Below are 21,607 nucleotides of genomic sequence, written 5' to 3' on the forward strand. Positions count from 1 at the left end.
CTGCAATTCTTCAACAGATTTATGGAAATGGCTTCGAATTACAGCATTTAGAAAATAAATATAATCTCGATACATAATATTTCCCCCATTATATACGCTCCCCTGCCAGAAGCCACTTCTAGCATGTGCACTCCACCGGTAAACAGTAATCAGGTTGTATCCTAGAAAAGCAGCAGTAGGTGTGTCATCTCCAAAAATAAAACTGCAATCGTCATTGCAATGTGAAGCCTGAGATTTAAGCCTGAGGAGGTGTCTGCTGGGCTACTCAGCTGTGGCAGCCTGGGTCCCAGGACACTCTGGGGTGTGAGGAATGGGCAGGGTTCCCAGGGGGGCGGAGGGACGGAGAGGTGGTGGCCACGCTGGTGGCCCCGGGCGTTCTGGCTGATTGGTAAGCCCGACCCAAGGCCGTCAGCGCCTGGTCGGACCCCCACGCCATCAGCAGGGGGACAGTGATGGGCAGACGCCAGGAGCACCCTGCCTGCCTAGAGGACCACTGGGCCAGCTTCCCGCATCTCCCCGCGCCAAGAAGGAATGAGATGCATGTTGTTTAGCCAAGTCCTGAGGAAGGATGGGGGTGGCGGGGCGAGGGCTGGGAATGAGGTGGGCCGCTGTAGGGGAGAATGGGCCGCCTGCATTTTGGGTTTGGGAGGCACATGGGGAGTCCTGCTGCACCGCAGAGCCTGCAGAGTGGCCCTCGCTCTGGCTTCCAGATTCACCACCACAGCAGAGGCAGCAGAGTGGCCCCACTCCTGCCCACCTCCATCACCCACCCCGATTCCCACAGCCCCCGAAGAGCTCCGACGTGCCTTCCCCGCAAGGCACCCTGCCCTGAGCGAGCCACCAGGCTCCTCCGGGTCCACTGCTGGGCAAAGCTGACCTCCCGCCAGCCCTGCAGCCGGCTGGGGTCCCTGCGGGGAGGGAGGGTGGGCGGAACAGAGGCTCTGGATACTCGAGAGAGGTCTGGGCAGCCCTGCAGTGGCAGGGGCAGCGGCCTCATGAGACGCAGTGAGGCCCGTCTGCAGCATAGCCCCTCCTTCCTGGAGGTTCCTGGCCCTGGGTGGGGTCGGGCTGCCCCTGGCGCTGCGTCACAGGCCGGCCTTGTCGCTGTAGAAGGGTGTGACGTGGAACACGTAGCAGTGGGTGCACACTCGGACCGGCTTCACCTGCCCGTAGCGGGGCAGCGGCGCTGAGTGTGAGGAGCAGCGGGAGCAGAAGATCTGGAAGGGGGTTGGGGCAGTGAGGGTCCGCAGCAGGCCGGCCCCACCCACCCTGGCTCCTCGCCCTCCCACATGCCCACCCACCCAGCTCAGGCCGCATCGGTGGGTGGGGACTGCTCGGCCCCGGGTGAAAGGGGCTGTGGTGCTGGGACCTTGAGGAGGCTGCACCATGAGGGGTCCACATCCTGCACCAAGGCTGCTGCAGGCTCCAGTCACACCCGCTGTCCCCTCCCTGTGGCTGGCCCTGGGCACCATCCAGGTCCCATGGCCAAATGCCTGGAGTCAGAGCAGGGCCCAGGACCTCCAAGAGCTCCGCACAAGACCCCACAGGCCTCGCCGGCCTCCCTGGGCATTGGTCCCATCTGCCAGACCTCAGGCTGTGTCACGGTCACCCTGAGCGCCGGGGGACCCTCTGTGCACGGGGTCCCACCCACCTTCCCGCAGCTGCGGCAGTGGTGCTTCCGGCGGATGACGGTGAAGGGTGCTTTGCACGCCGTGCAGAAGCCACAGGCCTCGTCTGGCACCCACTCAGGGGGCTCTGTCACAACAACAGCAGCTTCACGTGAGCAACGGCAGGGGCAGGTAGGCTGGGCCGGCACCCCCAACCTGCCCTGGGCCCTCCTTCCCATCCCAGACTGCCAAGCTGCCCGACCTCCAGCCAGCCTCCCGGGGGCAGTCACCAGCTCCCTCACACCTGGACTGGGTGGCCTGCAGCCCCTCCCCCAGGACGAAAGCTGGCTCCCACGGCCCCCACTGGTTTCTAGTGCAGTGTCCCAGGCCAGAGCCTCCCACACACCTTCAAAGTCCCCATTGCGGGTCTTGGCTGCCAGTTCCGAGGACGACAGCGTCTCCTGGCACAGTGCACAGTCCTCCAAGGCCGCACTCCGCAGAGTCTGGGCGACTGATGGAGAAAAGGGTGCCATCAGGTATGGTGAGGGCTCACCTGTACCTGCTGGGCACAGCTGGGGGCTTCCAGCCATGGGTCAGCTCCCCAAGCCCCTGGCAGTCTTATGGCGGGTGGCACCATGAAATGTTGGGCACTGATCCTGGCTGGGGGTCTTCCTGGGCAAGGGCCTTTCCTTTGCACAATATGGAGGCCCAGAAGCCTGTGGCTGCTGCCCCCGACAGAGGCATCCAGCCCTGGGGCCCTGCATGGCCCGTGTGTGGCCAGGACCCCAGCTCACAGCCTCTGTGTGCAGAGCAGAGCCACGTCACCTGCCGTCTCTGAATCATGATTTCCAGAAAGCAGCCCTGCCAACTTCCCTGGTGGAATGCAGCCTGGCGGTGTGGATTCTGCAGGGCAGAGCTGGGTCAGCACATGGCCTCCTCCCTGTTGGGCCAGGGCTCCAGGACCAGGCGGGCTGCCCCGTGTGCCTGGACACTCCATGAGCAGGAGCCCCTGTGGCGAAGAGGTGCCTCAGCTCAGCACCAGGGCACCAGGGGTGGCGAGCAGGGGCTGAGCCCCCTTTCCCGCCCTGGATCCTACAGGAACCAAGGGCCAGACTCCCTGTGCCTAACCAGTCCCTGCCCTGATGTTTTCCCTTCAAGATAATGTACATGCATGGGTGAGTGAGAGCATATGTTCACATGCTGCATGTGTGTGCACGTGTGTGCAGCTGTGGGGAAGCACGAGTACGTGTGTGCATGTGTGCATGGGTGTGGGGAAGCATGAGTACGTGTGCACGTGTGCATGGGTGTGGGGAAGCATGAAAACATGCATGTGTGTGCATGTGTGTACAGGTGTGGGGAAGCACGAGTACATGTGTGCATGTGTGTGCATGTGTGTGCATGTGTGGGGAAGCATGAGTACATGTGGGCATGTGTGTACGTGTACATGGGTGTGGGTAAGCTTGAAAACATGCATGCATGTGTGTGCATGTGTGTGGGTGTGGGTATGCATGAGAATGTGTGTGCGTGTGTGTGTGCATGTGTGCATGGGTGTGGATAAGCATGAGAACGTGCATGCATATGTGTGTGCACAGGTGTGGGTAAGTATGAACGTGCATGCATGTGTGTCTGTGCATTTGTGTGCGGGTGTGGGTATGCATGAGAATGTGTGTGCATGTGTGTGTGCACGTATGCATGGCTGAGGGTAAGCATGAGAACATTCATGCATGTGTGTGAGGCTGTGGGTATGCATGTGTGTGCAGGTGTGGGTATGCAAAAGAATGTGTGCATATGTTGTGTGCACCTGTGTGCATGGGTGTGGGTAAGCATGAGAACATGTGTGCGTGCATGTGTGTGTGCACGTGTGTGAGGGTGTGGGTATGCATGAGAACGTGCATGTATATGTGCACATGTGTGTGAGGGTGTGGGTATACATGAGAACGTGCATACATGTGTGTGCATGCGTGCATGTGGGTATGCATGAGAACGTGTGTGCATGTGTGTGCACATGTGTGCGGGTGCTGGTATGCATGAGAACATACATGCATATGTGTCTGCGCATGTGGGTGTGGGTATGCATGAGAACGTGTGTGCATGTGTGTGCACATGTGTGTGAGTGCTGGTATGCATAAGAACATACATGCGTGTGTGTGTGTGCATGTGCATGTGGGTGTGGGTATGCATGAGAACCTGTGTGCATGTGTGTGTGCACATTTGCGTGCAGGTGTGGGTATGCATGAGAACATGTGTGCATGTGTGTGTGCACGTGCCTGTGTGTGAGATGGCTGTGAGAGTGTGCCTGTGTGCTTGTCCTGTGTCAACCGTGTGTGACACCGCAGCAGCTCATGGGCAGCAGTGGACTCTGCTAACCCCATGACGGGGGGATTCAGAGTCGGCTGCCTCCAACTTCTCTGAGAGGTGGCTCTCACTGGAAGGGACGCTGCACCACGGTCGAGTCTCAGCCTTAAGAGGGAGGGTGCGGGCACTCCCAGCCTCCATCAGAGCCAGAAGTGAGGTCACCTTGCTGCTGCATGGCCAGCGGACAGGAGCCGAAGCTGTGGGCATCAGCCAGAGGCCCTGGCCCATCTGCTGGTTTGCAGGGGTGGAGCCACTTCCTGGGCAGGTAGCCTGTCTGGGCACTTCCTGGGCCTGCTGCTCTGCCACTTGGCTCCCCAGCAGGCAGGGCAGCCTGGCACGTGTGGAGTGCGGAGGTCTTGTGAATCCTGGGGTCCGTGATTGCTTGGTAGGGGCTCGATTTGCCCAGGGCCAGAAGATGTGGATTTCTGTGGGCAGGGACACAGCTGCCAGTGCAGCCACAGAGCCTGTCCTGAGTGGGCACTCACCCTTCCTCAACTTGTCCTTGTCGTCTGCTTCTGGCTTGGTGGCCATGACCTCAAACAGTGTTTTGAGAATACTTCTCAGGTCACTGGCATAGTTTGTTTGCAGCTGGTCAGCCACACCTGAGGGAGGAAGACCACGGTAACAGACAGAAGGACGGATGGAAGGAACTTCGGAGGTCGGTGCTGCGGGCTGGGCCGACCCAGCGAGAGCTCACAGCTGAGACCAGCATGTTCTCAGATCAGTAAGGGAAGGAGGAGGCCCATCCCCTTGGGGGAGGATTCCCTTGAGAGTAATAAAAACTCAGGAGCTGAGAAAGAGCAGGGGAAGGGAGAGGACCACGCAGACACCCCGGCCACAGTCGGTCTGCCACTGACATTCACACCTTTTATGCACAGGCCACAGCCATCACTGCTAAGCTGGCCTGGCCATGTGCTGAGGGACACTCACAGAGCCCCTGTACTGTGCCCACCCCCAGACTGTCACAGCCCCTCAGGCATCCAGATGTGTCTACCTGCAAAGCATGCCCCCCTCACTGCAGGAACAGCCGCCCAACAGCCCACGTGGCTGGGAGCCCAGGGTGGACCCTGCCCAGCGGTGGCACCAGCCCTGGCTCTCCTGCCCCCGCCGCCACTCCCTGGAGGAAAACACCTCCCTACCTCACCCACAGACCCCCTCCTCCTCCTCCCGCCTGTGTGAGGTCAGCCCAGCCTTCTCCATGAGGAGGAGTGCTGGCTCCTGAGCGGCAGAGCAGGCTGCCGCTTCCAAGAACGTGGCGGGGAGGCCGTACACGCCCCGCCTGACCTCCACTAAAGTGCAGCCCACGTGCCCTCAAGCCATGCGCCCGTCCCAGGCCCCGACAGGGCACCTGAAATGCAGACGAACAGGCGGTGAATAAGGTCGTGGCTGCCATGGAACCTGGACCGGATCTTCTCTCTCGTGGCCTGCGGGGCGACGGGCGTGGCTGCTGGGCCTGCCTCCGGCCCCGTCTTGTCTGAGGAGCAAGACCCAGCCGCGGAGCTGCTGCGTAGAGAAGGAGACACAGGGTGTGTGCGTGGGGTACAGGGAGGGGCTGTGGAGCCAGAAGGTCACTGGTCAAGGCAAACGTCTGTGTCCTGCAGATGCCCACCCCACAGGTGTGGATCTGTTCACTTTCCTATCACTTAGCCTAAAACGTCCTCACCACGTACGCCAAGTGGTGCAACAGGGCTCTGAGCCAGTCCCGGCCCCGTTCTGGGCCTCTGATTTCTGCTGGGCCTCCTGGAATTGACACCGGTGGTGACTCACCCACTGAGGCCGCGCTCCTGGCTTAATATCCACCCACTTCCCCGACGGAAGCGTCAGCTCACCTTGCATGCCTTTTCTAACGGCCCGTCAGGCAGCCCCCACCCTAGCCCCCGGAGCCTGTGGACCTGACCTCATTTGGAGAGAGGGCCTCGGCAGCTGTCATTAGGTGAAGCATCTGGAGAGGAAGAGATTGTCCTGAGTAAGCGGGACAGGCCCTAAGTCCAGTGACAAGAGTCCTTATGAGAGGCAGACAAGGACACAGACCCAGACGGGTGGAGAGCCCACATGGACACGGAGGCCGAGACCGGAGATGCGGCCCCAAGCCAAGAACACCTGGAGCCCCCAGAAGCTGGGAGAGGTGGGCGGCGCCAGCCCTGGAGCCTGTGGGCAGAGTCTGGACTTCTGGCCTCCAGTCCGTGAGACAGTTTCTAGGGCCTAGGCCAGTGACAGCAGCCTCAAGAAACGAACACAGGATCCCCGCCCCCACCCACACTCCCCATCTCCATCTTCCCACAGCTGCGTCCTCAGCTTTGACCAGCTCTGCTGTTCAGGGGTTCCCCGGTGACCCTATACGTCGTTCGCAGCTGGGCCTGTACGAACTCGGGGGTTCACCTTGCCCAACTCTAGGGGTGCACCCCGGCCCCTCTCATTTTAGTTTATCTTCTATCATATCTTTTTGTTCCATTTTCTGTGAGATTTCCCCCGACTTGTTCTTCTAATTTTACTCTTGACTTTTAAATTTCTGCTATCAGGTTTTTAATTTACTGCTGTTACTGTTGTTTCATGGATGCAAAATCTTTTCTCTGCCTAGAAATATTCATGATCATGTTTTTCAGCTGCCGCCGGCGTCCTGTGGCCCATTTTGGAGGGCTTGGCTCCTTTACTTGGCCGTGCCTCACGCCGAGCCTTGCCCAAATGTTCGGGCATCCTCCTGTCAGAAAGAAAGAAGAGTGTGGGTGGAACAACAGGAACCTTCGCCTTGCTGCTAGGAGTGTCAACCGGTGCAACCACTGCGGAAAAAATGTTCACACCATTTCAGTAAAATCAGGGCTGTCCACGCTCCAGAGCCCGGTGGCCTCTGTTGCCAGCACACGCTGGAAACGCGGGTCTGCGTCTGTCTGCGAGACGCGAGGTCTTAGAGTCAGCACTGCTCCAGTGAAATGCAGGACAGGGTCCCAAGTCCAGGAACAATGGGATGGAAGATCGACCGTGATCTAATCACTTACCGGCAGAGGCCACAGAGGCGGAGGTAAGCCTGCCACGGCCCCGCCAACGCGAGTGAATCACACATGGCGTGAGTCCTTTCACACCGAGGGAAACGTGCAGAACTGCCTGGTATCTTAATTTAGGGACACAGCCTCATGACATCAACCCTGCAGAAGCACAGTGGCATGACGCACATGAGAGGATGGGGAGGAGGCTGGAAGAGGCCCCAGAGCTGCCCGGGGCCCCCTCCCTCACGGCGACATGCTAACAAGCTGAATATTCACCGGAACGTGGGGCCACGCTGGGAGGCTTGGGGGGCCTGGGCCCCTGGGATTAGATCCTCTGCTGGGACCCCGACGATGCTCTGTGGCTCTCCCCTCCCGGGTGGTGCAGGATCCACAGATGAAGCCCCTGGCCTCCAGCTTGGGGGTGTGGACCTTGCTGCCCTCTGCCCTGGGAGCTGAATGAAGGAGGGGCCTTTACTGTCCAGGATGTCAGCTTCCACTCAGTACCCCCAGCCTCATCAGAGCCTTAACCAAAGGAACTAAAGCTGGGTTCAGACAGATACTGCACGCCCACGTTCACAGCAGCCGAGAGACGGCAGGAAGCCAGGTGTCCGCTGGCAGAGGCATGGATGAGCCCAGAGTGGTCCATCATTCAGTAGAATATTATTCAGCCTTAAAAAGGAAGGAAATCCGGATCCGGGCTGCGGCATGGATGGATGTTGGCAACATCATGCTGAGTGAAATGACCCAGTTACCAGAGGATGGATCCTGCCCGAGTCCCCGACACCAGATCCTGAGAGCCATCACTTTCATAGAGATGGAAAGTAGGACGCTGGGCGCCAGGGTGGGCAGAGGTCGGGGAGTGGGGAGGTAGGGAGTGATGCGGAAAGGTTTCAGCTGGAGAAGATGAGGACGCTGGTGGCGGTTGCACAGCACTGAGTGTGTTCAATGCCATGAAACTGCACGCTTAGGAAGGGCTCAATAGTGAACTTCATGCTACATATATTTTACAAAAATTAAAAATATGAAAAAAAGAACTGGGGCAGGGAGAGCAGAGAAAAGGGAACAGAGGCGGCAAGTGCATGGCAGAAGGTCGGATTGGCATGGCGCCCGATGCAGAAGGCTCGGGGGATGTTATCACCAAAAACCACTGAACTGTGTGCTTTAGGAAGGTGAATTTTGTGGTGTGTATGTGACATATCACTTGTGTGTAGATTTGGTAGCAATCAGCTGAAAGTGAAATGAAGGAAACAACCCTTAGTCCTTTGCAATAGCATAAAAAAGATTAAAATACTTGGAATAAATTTAACAAAAGAAGTACAAGAATCATATGCTGAAAACAAGAAAACATTGTTGAGAAATAGTAGAGGACCCACATAAATGGGAGGACGCCTCGTGTCCACAGATCTGAAGACGGTATCGTTGAGGAGGTGAGACTCCCAGACCCAGACCCATCCCCGCACTCAGCGCAATCCACACAGAAGTGTCAGCTGCCTTTTATTCCTGGCGGAAATTGACAACCTGATCCTAAAATTAATATGGAAATGATTCGAGGGACCCAGAAGAGCCAAAAGAAGAAAAAAAAAGCAAGGTGGAGGACTCACACTTGTGATTTGAAATTTGGCACAAAAGAACGGTAATGCAGACTGTGTGGCGCCAGCTTAGGGCCGACACACGGACCAGAGAAACCCGGAGTCCGGAAGGAACCGCACGCTTACGGGCGACGGACTCTCAGCAGCAGTGCCAAGCCCAGCCGACGAGGAAGGAATAGTCTTTTCCACAAATGCTGCTGGAAAAGCAGAGACACACATGCAAAAGGATGAAGCTGAACTCTTACCTTATACCACATACGAAAATTAAGTCCAAATGAATCAAATATCTAGATGTCACAGCTAAAACTCTAAATTTCTTTTTTTTTTCTAGATGCTTTCTCACTCTGTCACCCAGGCTGGAGTGCAGTGGTGCAATCATGGCTCACTGCAGCTTCGATTCCCAGGGCTCAAGTGAGCCTCCCATCTCAGCCTCCCGAGTAGCCGGAACCACAGGTGCACACCACCACGCCCGGCTAATTTTTGTATTTTTAGTAGAGATGAGGTTTCCCCATGTTGCCCAGGCTGGTCTCGAACTCCTGGGCTCGAGTGATCCGCCCACCTCAGCCTCCCAAAGTGCTGGGATTATAGGTGTGAACCACCACGCCCGGGCTTAAAATTCTTAAGAGAAAATATTGGAGCAAATCTTCGTGGCGCTGGACTCGGCCACAGCTTTCTAGACATGACACCTAAAGCGTGAGCAGCAAAAGAGAAAACAGAACTGTGCTGCACCGCGCGTAAGACCCGCCGCTTCACAGGACGCTACCGAGAAAGTGACGAGGAAGCCCAGGAATAATTTCTGCAAATCGTGTGTCTGATAAGGACGTAGTATCTGCGATACAGAAAGAACCCTCAGAGGCCAACAACAAAAAGACAAAAAACCGCTACTGAAAAAATGGAAAGTGGATTTGAAAAGACATTTTTCCAGAGAAGATACACAAATGGGTAATGAGCACATGAACAGATTCCCAATGGCACTGTCAGTTAGTGCCAAACGTCACAATTAAATGCCATTTTATGGATTTGCATGATTAGAATAATGCCCTCCCCCTGCAAAAAAAAAACCCCAGAAAATAACAAGTTGTGGTGAGGAAGGTGAGGACGTGGAGGAGCTGGAATCCGCGTCTCTTCCTTATGGGACGGCCACTTTGGAAAACAGCTGAGTGGATAGACAAAATGTGGTCTATCTATATAATGGAGTAAGTTTTCAGCCATGGACAGGAATGAAGCACTTGCACGTGCCACAGTGTGGATGAACGTTGAAAACATACTGTCAGCCCAGCACTTTGGGAGGCCAAGGCGGGTGGATCACTTGAGGTCAGGAGTTCGAGACCAGCCTGGCCAACATGGTGAAAACCTGTCTCTACTAAGAATATAAAAATTAGCCGGGCGTGGTAGCAGGCACCTGTAATCTCAGCTATGCAGGAGACTGAGGCAGTAGAATCACACTTGAACTCGGGAAGCGGAAGTTGCAGTGAGCCAAGATTGTACCACAGCACTCCAGCCTGGGCGACAGAGCGAGACTCCGTCTCAAAAAACAAACCCATCACGCTGAGTGAAAGCAGCCAGTCACAAAAGATCACATACTGTATGAATGATCCCATTCACATGAAATGTCTAGAACACGCAAACCCACAGGGGCGGAAAGCAGGTCCGTGGCTGTAGCAGCTGAAGCAGGAGGGCGATGGGGTGACCGCTAATGCGCAGGGGTTTTCTTTATGGGGTGATGAAAATGTTTTCAATTAGACGGTGATGTTGTACAACCTCGTGGACGTACCGAAAATCACTGAGCTGTGCATCTAACGAACGACAGAAGAGACTTTTCCTTGTAATCACCCAGCAAACTCATATTCAGGAAATAGCTTATAGGCTAAATGTGCATCGACAGGGAGTTGACCGAATACATTAGGTCATTCCCATAAGGTGAAACTATCCGCAGAAGGGCAGTTCACTGGAAGTGTTCAAATGTGAAATGAAAAATGCAGCATTTAAAAAATTAGAGGCCAGGCGTGGTGGCTCGTGCCTACGATGCCAGCTCTTACCGGGAGGCCCAGGCGGGAGGACTGTTTGAGGCCAGGAGTTTAAGACCAGCCTGGGCAACATGGCAAGATCCTTGTCTCTACAAAAAATACAAGAACTAGCCAGGCATGGTGGTGTGCACCTGCAGTCCCAGCTGCGCTGGAGGCTGAGGTGGGAGGACCGCTTGAGCCCAGGAGTTCAAGGGTATAGTGAGCTGTGAGGGCGCCACTGCACTCCACCACAGCCTGGGCAACCAGCAAGACCCTGTCTCTTAAAATAAATAAAATAATAAAAATAAAAATTAGACATATCATGTATACATAAATGACACACTGGGGAACATACTCAATGTCAGGCATTAATCTTACACTCATTTCAGTGGTAAGATTACAGGCAAATTCTCATTTTCAAAGTCTCTTTTTGGATCAAGTATTGTTTTGTGATCAGAAGACATGCCATTTCAAGCAGAGAGGAAAGTGCCTGCTGGCAGCAGATGGCACCCTCGGGCCCTGCCTGTGACGAGGAGCTTGTTTCCCTGAAAGGAGGAGCCCTTGGGACGCACTCAGCTGGCAGCTCCAGCCCCTCGGACCAACGCCCTGAGGCTAGGCAGGCTGTGTGGACAGGGGTCTGCTGCTGAAGCACCCTCGGAGGAGGGAGATCGGGGAAGGGCCCGGACACCCCGTAGAGAGTTGACTGTGGCATAAGAGCAATGACTCCTTCCAGCAGGTTGACACCGAGGCCAGGCCAAGGCTGGCCGACTGCTCATGGGTGGATCAGATCGCTGATGGCCATCTCAACCCCTGACACCCTTCGCTTGCCACAGGAAAGGCCTTCTCCTGCCTCCCTGCCCTGGTCGGCTGGAAGCTCTGGGAGCACGGTGGGGAGAATGCGGGGACAGAGAGCGCCAAGGGGCTCCGTGCAGAGATGCCACAGGCAGGAAAACCAATGAGGCACTGCCCAAGGGAACCAGCTGGGCTTGGAAGGGCCACGGGGAATAAGAGAGCAGAGCGGGGAGGTAGACCCGAGGATTTCATCGAGAGTAAGAGCCCGGGTCCTTCTGGGTCAGCCATTCCTGGGGCCACGTGGACGGTGTCTTGCTTTCCCGCTGCTGTAACGCAGTGACAGTACCCCAGTCCAGGTCATTCGTCATCAACGGAAATGTTTTGGCTCACAGTCTGGAGGCTGGGAAGCCCAAGGTGGAGGGGCCCCATCCGGCCAGGGCTTTCTTGTGTCATCCCATGGAGGAAGGCATCACACGGGCAAGAGAGAGGGGGAAGGGAGCCACGCCCACCCATTATAAGGACCCCACTCCAGCAATGACACTAACCCATTCAGGAAGGCAAAGCGCTCACGCCCTAATCACCTCTTAAAGGTCCCACCTCTCAACGCTGTTGCGGTGGGGATTCAGTTACCAACACATGAACTTTGGGGCACACATTCAAACCACAGCAGGGGCCACTGTTGGGGTACCAGTGACCCAGGAAACTGCCTCTGGAAGGGTGTTGATCCCCGGTGGCCAGTTGCTGAACAGACAGGGTAGGGCCATGAGGAGGACCCCAGGGATAGATCAGATGCTGTGTGTCCCCTAGAAGCCATGTCTAGCAGGGTAGCTGCACACTTAACGAGACAGAGCTGAGAAGTGAGCTGGTACCCGGGGGGTCCATCCCTGTGGTGAGGAAGGAACAGTACAGGTGAGACGTGGCCACTGCTGAAGACACAGAAGGACAGTGAGCCACGAGAAGCAGACGCTGGAGGAGCGAGGGGCACCTCCCCTGCCAACAGCTTCCTGTGTCTCCACAGAGTCTGAACTCTTGACACTGGCATTCTCAAGTCGGCGGATCAGTGTCATCTCAGCATGTGCACCCAGATGTCTGCAAGTCCTGCTGCCCGAATGCTGCTTCCTGCCACTCTCTTACAGAAGGCGGCACAGACTCCTGCAGCGGCCCCGCTGTGGTTTAAACTACTATGAAATGTCCTTCTGTGGTGAAGAAAGACAGTGCAGTTCTAAACAGTCTCATCGAAACCAAAGGCTGACCAGCCTGTGTCTTCAGCTGTGTCAGGTTTAGGGCACAGGACAGTGGCCGAGTTCCCAAAGTCCTCCTCTCTTGAACAGCACACAGGGAGGACAAATGCCTGATGCCATCGATGGGGTGGGAAAAATGGTGAGGGGAGCCTCTGAGGTGCTGGGAACATGGAACATGTCTGAATTCAGCAATCTGATAGAGCAGAGGGGGGAAGTTTACCGAACTTATAATTTTAATTCCAATTACTACGGAAAAGAAAGACCGTAGCAAAGCCCAAATGAATCTGATGCCGTAAAGAATTTGGCCAATGTGTATGCAAACAGAAAGACAGGACTTTGTCACCTTGAACCTCTAGGAGTCTGTGAAAAAAGAAAATGCCAACTTGGAAAAATGAATAGCATCATAGGATGTTTCTCATTATGACATCAGATAGATTAACTTCTGAACTCTTGAAACCATTTGCAAAGGCTAATAAGGAGAAAACGGCCTGTAGTCCCAGCTATGGGGAGGCTGAGGCGGGAGGATCCCTTGAGCCCAAGAATTCAAGGCTAGCCTGGGTAACATAGCAAGACTCTGTCTCTAAAGAAAATAAATTTAAAAAAGAGAAAAACAAGGAACAGGAACACTGGCAGGCCCCAGAGGCAGGGTTTATTTGTAACTGGGTGTGGGAAAGTTGGCAACTTAGACATTTGCACAACCACACACCAATTCTAATGAGCCACCTTGGGCCCTGATGCAAATGGTGGGCGAGCTGCTTCTTGTAAAGTCATCCATCCCCCCATCCACCCACCCACTCATCCATTTACTCATCCACACATTTACCTATACAGCCATCCACCCACCCATCCGTTCACCCATCTAATCATCCATCCCTCCATCCATCCACCCATCTATCCACCCATGCACCCACCAATCCACCCACCAATCCATCTACCCAGCCACTCATGCACCCCCCATCTACCCACCCACCCATCCATTTATCCATCCATCCATCCATCCATTCATCCATTCACCCATTCATCTAACCATACATACATACACATATCCACCTATCCAGTCATCCATCCATCTATCCACCCATCCACCCACCCACTCACTCATTCGCCATCCATCCTTCCACCCACCCACCCATCCATCCACCCACTCACCCATCCACCCACCCATCCATCCAATCATCCATCCATCCACACATTCACCTATCCATTTATCCATCCATCTATCCATCCATCCATCCGTCCATCCATCCATCCATCCATCCAACTACCATCCACCCATCCACCTGCCCTACAAACATGGACTAAGCACCAACTATGAGCCAGGAATTGCAAAGTTCAGCCCTTAGGAGCTCACAATTTGATGGCAGAGATCAGTAGGTGAACAGCTAATTATCACACTTATGGAAAGTGTAACGGGGGAACCACCAAGGATGTTATGGGAGGTCAGAGGGGACACTCCTCACTCAGGGTGGAGAGAGGTCTGGAGTGCCAGGGAGGGTTCCTGGAAGGCACAGCGTGAGGACAGCTTGAACAAAGGCCAAGAGGTGGGAAGCAGCCCACAGACTGAAGGGAATCCCCTGGTGATGTTGGATGTATAGGCCGAGGCTGGGCAGAGGCCCACGGGAGGGCCTCGTGGGTGTGCGGGGCAGTTCGGACCTTGGCCTGTTGGTCAGTGCACCCCAGAAGATGCTCCACAGAATGCAATTCTTGGAGGCTACACCAAGGGAAAAAGTTTGAGAAACAGAGCACGGGTGCGCTCTTTCTTGGAGCCCCAGCATCCACATTCATGGACGTGGACATCGATCAACAGCTCAGGCTCGCGGTGGAGGATGTGGCCACAGAGACCTGATTCACGTGAGCACGCGTTGGAGGGAGTCAGCCAGCCTGGAAACGAGTGTTCAGAAATGCGATCAGTTCCCACCGTGATAAAGGCTGTGCTGCCAGGCTGGAACACGGTGGTGTGACCGCAGCTCACTGTAACCTCAAACTCCGGCCCCATACGATCCTCCAGCCTCAGTCTCCCAAAGTACTAAGATTACAGACAGAAGCCACCGGGCTCGACCTGCAGCTTTGAAGATCGCGATGGGAAGGAGGAGAGTGTGATGGCTCCGCGGTGGACAGCCCAGCTTGCAGAGGAAGCATCTTAGTGGAGATCTGACCAATGAGATGGAGAGGACCTCAGAAACAGAAGCCCGAGATGGGGTGAGCACAGCCTCCCAGGACTCAGAGGTGAAGGCCTTCCTGCCCAGTCACACTGGTCACCAGGCCAGGACAATCCCATAGTCCTGGACACCTCTGGTTCCCAAGAGGAGCCGCAGCCAGGTGGGACCTCTTGTCTCCTCTCACAGCACCCCACAAAGACCTCCAGGGGGCTGGGTCTGCAACGCACAGCAAGGCCCGGCTTTGACTTCCTTTGTGAGTCCTGGGATCAGGAAGGGCGGAGACACTGTTCCAGGAACCAGCTCTGGAACCGTCTGCCAAAGTCGCAGCAGCGTGCCGCAGGCCACAGCGGAAACCAGCAGCAGGTACATGCCTCTTCTTGGCAGGTGTCCTCAGAGTCCAGCATGGCAAGGATTTAGCAGGGAGGCGCGTGTGTGCTGTTTGGGGTTGAACTGGCCCCCCCTAAGTTCATATGTTGAAGTCCTAACCCCCAATACCTTAAAATGTGACCTTATTTGGAAAGAGGGTGATTGCAGCTGTAATTAAAGTCACGACGAGGTCTTCAGGAGGAGGGTGGGCCCTAAGTCAACATGACTGGTGTCCTTACCCAAGGGGAAAATTTGGGTGCAGACCCCCACGTGGACTGAAGGCAGGGGTTGGAGTGATGCTTCTGTAAGCGAAGGAACACCCGGATGGCCAGCAAACCCCCCGAGGCTGGAAGGCAGCCTGGGACAGGTTCTCCCTCATGGCCCAGGAGGAACCAGCCCAGCTCGATCTGGACGTCCGGCCTCCAGAACTGCAAGACGACAAAGCCCCTCTCGATTTCACTGGCCTGGCGTGCGGTGCTTCGCCACAGCAGCCCGGGGAACTGACACGTGGCACTGACCCTGCCACGGCGCTGACTCCACAGTGGCTGCCAGGCCCTTGCACCAGTGTCAGCCCTAATGACTTCCAGCAGCAACTAAGCTGCTTTCTTCTGCACAGGCTGGAATCTTCCTGCTTCCTTTCCTCTCCAGCCCCTTGCAAAGTCATTCTCTAGTGTGGTTTTCCTGCATGACTCCGCATTCCCGAGGAAGTCCGTCTTCTCACGACAGCTTCTCACGAGGCTGCAGCCCCACAGCCCCTGGGATGAGCAGGGGCTGGGACTGAGGAGACAAATGCTGCTCTGTGACCAGGGCGTCCTCAGAAGGGTCGCTGCCACTGAGGGCTAGAATGAGGGACAGAACCGAGGGACAGGAAGGAGGGCTGGGCTGGGCCAGGAGGGCAGGCGCCGATCCCGGAAACAGCCCAGTGGGGAGGGAGGGAAACTGAAGCTGGGACCTCAGTGCTGCCCCAGCCTGGTCGGCGGGCCGGGGGTCCCTGTGGTCCCCGCAGGCAGGTGCTAGCTTGGTCTGTAGCCTCCCCTGAATGTGCCGTCTGGCCTTGGCACATGCTCTAGGAGCACCCTTCAACATCCACACTCCCCAGGTCCCAGGGTGTGGGTACGCTCTGGGACCAGTCACTGCTCCCCGACCCATCTCCACACCTGCTCCACGCAGGCACCCTAGGGGGTGCAGGGACCATGGCCTGAGATTTGCTGCCAAAGGACTTGGGTCCTTATGGGGAGCATGGGGTCAGGGGCCAGGGCCGGGGCACTGGAGAGAGGACAACCCCCCATGTGGGTACTGGCTCACTCGCCCTCCCAGGGTGGGCTGCACGCTCCCCACCCCTCAGCCCCTCTCCTCCGGCCCCCAGGCCAGCCCCGCTTGGTGCTAATGACATCTAAGGGCCCTCGTGGGTCAGAGGTCAGCCCCGAGGCCTGCCCTTCTCAGGGAGGGGGAGCGTCAGGTGTGGGCGGGGCTGCTGCCTCTGAGGAGGTCAAGTGCTGAGCTCCACACCTGTCACCACTGCGTGGGTCTCTTCTCAATCAACAAGAGGTGACGAAATACATGTCAGCAGCTCCAGAGGAGAGCGCAGTCCACGACGCCTGGCTTTCAGCCTGGGGAGGCCCTGAGCAGAGAGCGCAGTCGTGCTGAGCCAGACATGTGACCCGTGGACCCCTCTCTGAGCAGAGAGCGCAGTCGTGCTGAGCCAGACATGTGACCCGTGGGCCCCTCGCTCAGCATTGCTCAGACGCAGCCCAGCTTGCTGCTGTGGAGCCGAGAGCTGGGCTGTTGGTGGAGCAGGTGCCGGCTCCAGTCCGCGGATGACAGGAAGGAGCTCAGCCCCGGCTGCTGCCTCTCCAGCCCCGCTCTCTGCTCTGTCCTGAAGACAGGGGAGGGCGACAGAGAGGTGAGGGGCTGGAGGCCACGGTGGGATGAATGTGCCCCCAAAACGTGAATCTGTGACTGTGACCATTTTTAGAAAAAGTTCTTTGCAGATGAGACCATCCCGGACTACCTGGGTGGACCCCAGCTCCAGTAAGTGTCCTTAGAAGAGAAAGACGCAGGGAGGGGCCCAGAGAAGACGAGGCAGAGCTTGGAGTGACTCGGCCTCAAGGCAAGGCAGTGCCAGGAGCCACCAGAAGCTGGAAGAGGCAGGGGGATCATCCCCTCGAGCCTTGGGCTGCAGTGCCACCCTGCCTGCGCCTCATCTCAGTGCCTCCCCCCAGAACTGTAAGCCAGCAGGTGCCCCTGGTTTTAGGCCTCCCAGCTCACGGGCATTCTGTCTCAGCAGCCCCAGACAGGCATCCAGAGGTGGGACCTGTCCTCCGATGCTGGGAGCATCTCTCAGCCTGGGCGCGTTATGTGGCCCAGAGCTTTGCTCCCTGAGCCACAGACCAGGACAGTAAGATAGCCACGGACGGGTGGGACAAGCCAGATGCTCTCAGCGTGTGGGTGCGGCACAGACGCAGGGAGGACCTCGGGATGGCCTCACGTGCAGCAGCCGAGAAACAGGCTGAGCACATCCCGGCTTCAGCTGCTGAAGGGCCTCTAAGTTTGCAGTCACTGTTTCAACGTCCAGGGAAAGTGCTCTGATTCGCTGTGTCCCCTCCACACGCTTCCTGCCCGTGCAGTGACTGATGACTGACTCGGAGGTGGCCGTGGCTGGTGCTCCCGTGCAGAGACCAGCACCCATCACAGATCTCCAGGGCGTCTGAGCTAAGGGGAGGAAGGGGTGTCCCAAGCGCCCTGGGGGTCTCTTTAGGTCTCTGGAAGGGAGACAGCCCCTCCCTGCCCAGGGCTCCCAGTGCCTTCTGTGATGTGGACACCACTGTACGTCAGCCGTAGGGGCTGCAGGGCGGGGGGATTCCCAGGGGGTGGGGGAGCTGCCGTAGGGTGCGCAATTTGGTTCCAAAGTTACTGAACATAAGGAGAGACTGGATATGCACGCGCGAAGGCTCTGAAAATCAGCTGTTTTCCATCTCCTCTAATTCAGCCATGTTGCCTCGATGTGTCTTGGGATTCAGTTAGGAACTCGAATTCCTTTATGCTTTTCACACTCCCCCCACCCCTATTCCTGTCTAGTCGGGCCCTGTCAAGGTGCAGGGGGCGTAGAAGTCAGAAGCAACTTGCTTGTGATCAGAAGTCCACCCCACCGACAACAGCTAGGCACAGTCGCCATGCAGCAGGGAGGGCTTCCTGGAGGAGGTGGCCTGGCCTGAGCAGAGGTATGGCCCTACGGAGTCCACAAAGGCCCGAGGGCCTGCATCATCTCCCAGCCATGATCACTGGGTACAGGGCCTCCATCTCCTAGGGCCCTTGCAGCCCCAGAGTTGGCTCCTGGGAAAACCAACAGGTGAGACTAGAACAGGGAGCCCATCTCTAGAGAGGGAATTCCTGGTCAGTGGAGTGAGGGGTAGGTCAGGGGAGCACCTGCTACGTGGTGGGGGAACATCAGGCCCTGGGCTGCGTGCTGGGGCCACAGCAGAGCAGCAGCACCTGCCTCTGAGGGGCTCTGGGCTGGCAATGAGAGGAGCCCCCCGAGGGGACCTGGGCATGTGGCTGCGGCTCCACAGGGAGCTCCTGCCATGGGAGGGTGCCCCCATGCTGGGCTGGGGAGTCACAGGCTAGACAGTGTGAACTGAAGGCCTTGGGCATCACCACCTCTGCCGCGTGGGTGCAATGGCTCACACCTTTAATCCTAGTACTTTGGGAGGCCAAGGCAGGAGGATCATTTGAGTCCAGGAGTTTGAGATCAGCCTGGGTAACACAGTGAGACCCTGTCTCTACTAAAACCTTTTTTTTTAAATAGGCCAGGTGTGGTCGCTCACACCTGCAATCCCAGCACTTTGGGAGGCCAAGGCAGGTGGATCACTTGAGGTCAGGAGTTCAAGACCAGCCTGGCCGACATTGTGAAACCCCATCTCTACTAAAAATACAAAAATTAGCTGGTCTTGGTGGTGGGTGTCGGTAATCCCAGCTACTCGGGAGACTGAGGCAGGAAATGCACTTGAAGTCGGGAGGCGGCGGCTGCGGTAAGCCGAGATCACACCACGGCACTCCAGCCTGGGCTACAAGATCAAGGCTCCGTCTCAAAAAAAAAAAAAAAAAAAAAAAGTTGGGCTTGGAGCACTCGCCTGTGGTCCCCGCTACTCGGGAGGATGACTTGACCCAGGAATCCCAGGTTGCAGTGAGCCATGATTTCACCACTGCACTCCAGCCTGGGTGACAAAATGAGACCTGCCTCAAAATTAAATTAAAAATTAAAATAATAAAATAGGAGTGCTAAGGCCAGGCACGGCGACTCGCCTGTAATCACAACACTTTGGGAGGCGGAGGCGGAGGCGGGAGCATCACGTAAGAGTTCAAGACCAGCAGGCAAATACGGCAAAACCTCCTCTCGACTAAAAACACAAAAATTAGCTGCAGGGGTGGCAGGTGTCTGCGGTCCCAGCGAGCCCGGTGGCTGGGGCATGAGAATTGCTTTAATCCCGGAGGCAGAGGTTGTAGCAAGCCAAGATCATGCCACTGCATTCCAGCCTGGGTGACAGAAAGACCCAGCCTCAAAAATTAAATTAATAAAATAGGAGCGCAATACTGCCCACACGGGGTCCTCCAAAGAAGGTGTCCCTCAGCACACACGACGCAGGGGTGGGGTAAGTGCGCACTCAGCTCCGGGGGGCCCTGGGCCGCGTAGCACGGGCTGGAGTACAGCCTCGCCACAGTGAGGGACGTGGAATGTGGCAGAGGCTGAGGACACCGGGCCAGACCTCAGGGCCACAGCCTCCTGCTACCTGCTTTGTCAAAGAGGCCAGCCCTCTGGAGGGTCAGGCTGGGGTGGGCATCAAGCCAGGTGCAGCCCCACATGGTGAGCACCCCATCACCCTTCAGGGGGATCCTCCTGACACTGTCCACAGCCCATCACCCCCATCATCTTCCCCACACTGTCCACAGCTCCTCACCTTCATCATCCTCCCCACACTGTCCACAGCTCCTCACCTTCATCATCCTCCCCACACTGTCCACAGCCCATCACCCCTTAGGGGGATCCTCCCCACACTGTCCACAGCCCCTCACCCCATCATCCTCCCCACACTGTCCACAGCCCCTCACCCCATCATCCTCCCCACACTGTCCACAGCCTCTCACCCCCATCATCCACCCCACACTGTTCACAACCCCTCACCCCCCATCATCCTCCCCACACTGTCCACAGCCCCTCACCCCCATCATCCTCCCCACACTGTCCACAACCCCTCACCCCCATCATCTTCCCCACACTGTCCACCACCCCCCACCCCCCATCATCCTCCCACACTGTCCACAGCCCCTCACCCCCATCATCTTCCCCACACTGTCCACCACCCCCCACCCCCCATCATCCTCCCCACACTGTCCACAACCCCTCACCCCCATCATCTTCCCCACACTGTCCACAACCCCTCACCTCCATCGTCCTCCCCACACTGTCCACAACCCCCCACCCCCCATCATCCTCCCCACACTGTCCACAACCCCTCACCCCCCATCATCCTCCCCACACTGTCCACCACCCCCCACCCCCCATTATCCTCCCCACACTGTCCACAGCCCCCCACCCCCATCGTCCTCCCCACACTGTCCACAGCCCCTCACCCCTATCATCCAGCCCACACTGTCCACAGCCCCTCACCCCCCATCATCCTCCCCACACTGTCCACAGCCCCTCACCCCCATCATCCTCCCCACACTGTCCACAACCCCTCACCCCCATCATCTTCCCCACACTGTCCACAGCCCCTCACCCCCATCATCTTCCCCACACTGTCCACAACCCCTCACCCCCATCATCTTCCCCACACTGTCCACCACCCCCCACCCCCCATCATCCTCCCACACTGTCCACAGCCCCTCACCCCCATCATCTTCCCCACACTGTCCACCACCCCCCACCCCCCATCATCCTCCCCACACTGTCCACAACCCCTCACCCCCATCATCTTCCCCACACTGTCCACCACCCCCCACCCCCCATCATCCTCCCCACACTGTCCACAACCCCTCACCCCCATCATCTTCCCCACACTGTCCACCACCCCCCACCCCCCATCATCCTCCCCACACTGTCCACAACCCCTCACCCCCATCATCCTCCCCACACTGTCCACCACCCCCCACCCCCCATCATCCTCCCCACACTGTCCACAACCCCTCACCCCCATCATCTTCCCCACACTGTCCACCACCCCCCACCCCCCATCATCCTCCCCACACTGTCCACAACCCCTCACCCCCCATCATCCTCCCCACACTGTCCACCACCCCCCACCCCCCATTATCCTCCCCACACTGTCCACAGCCCCCCACCCCCATCGTCCTCCCCACACTGTCCACAGCCCCTCACCCCTATCATCCTCCCCACACTGTCCACAGCCCCCCACCCCCATCGTCCTCCCCACACTGTCCACAGCCTCTCACCCCCATCATCCACCCCACACTGTTCACAACCCCTCACCCCCCATCATCCTCCCCACACTGT

General features: G+C 57.1%; 1 protein-coding gene across 1 annotated transcript in view; it reads right to left on the reverse strand.

Moving 5' to 3' along the window:
* Window positions 1-984: 984 nt before the first annotated feature.
* Window positions 985-21,607, reverse strand: part of ZFYVE28 (zinc finger FYVE-type containing 28) — a 160,415-nt gene continuing 139,792 nt past the window's right edge. The window contains exons 9-13 of the mRNA XM_064365336.1: window positions 5,311-5,465; window positions 4,448-4,564; window positions 2,014-2,118; window positions 1,652-1,755; window positions 985-1,217 (exon numbers count right to left, since the gene is read on the reverse strand). Coding sequence (XP_064221406.1) covers window positions 1,086-1,217; window positions 1,652-1,755; window positions 2,014-2,118; window positions 4,448-4,564; window positions 5,311-5,465 — 613 coding nt within the window. The 3' untranslated portion in view covers window positions 985-1,085. The remainder of the gene's footprint in view (window positions 1,218-1,651; window positions 1,756-2,013; window positions 2,119-4,447; window positions 4,565-5,310; window positions 5,466-21,607) is intronic.

The sequence above is a fragment of the Aotus nancymaae genome, unplaced genomic scaffold (assembly GCF_030222135.1).
Source record: "Aotus nancymaae isolate 86718 unplaced genomic scaffold, 86718_ANA_hifiasm-v0.15.2.pri h1tg000006l, whole genome shotgun sequence".
NCBI classification, from domain to species: domain Eukaryota; kingdom Metazoa; phylum Chordata; class Mammalia; order Primates; family Aotidae; genus Aotus; species Aotus nancymaae.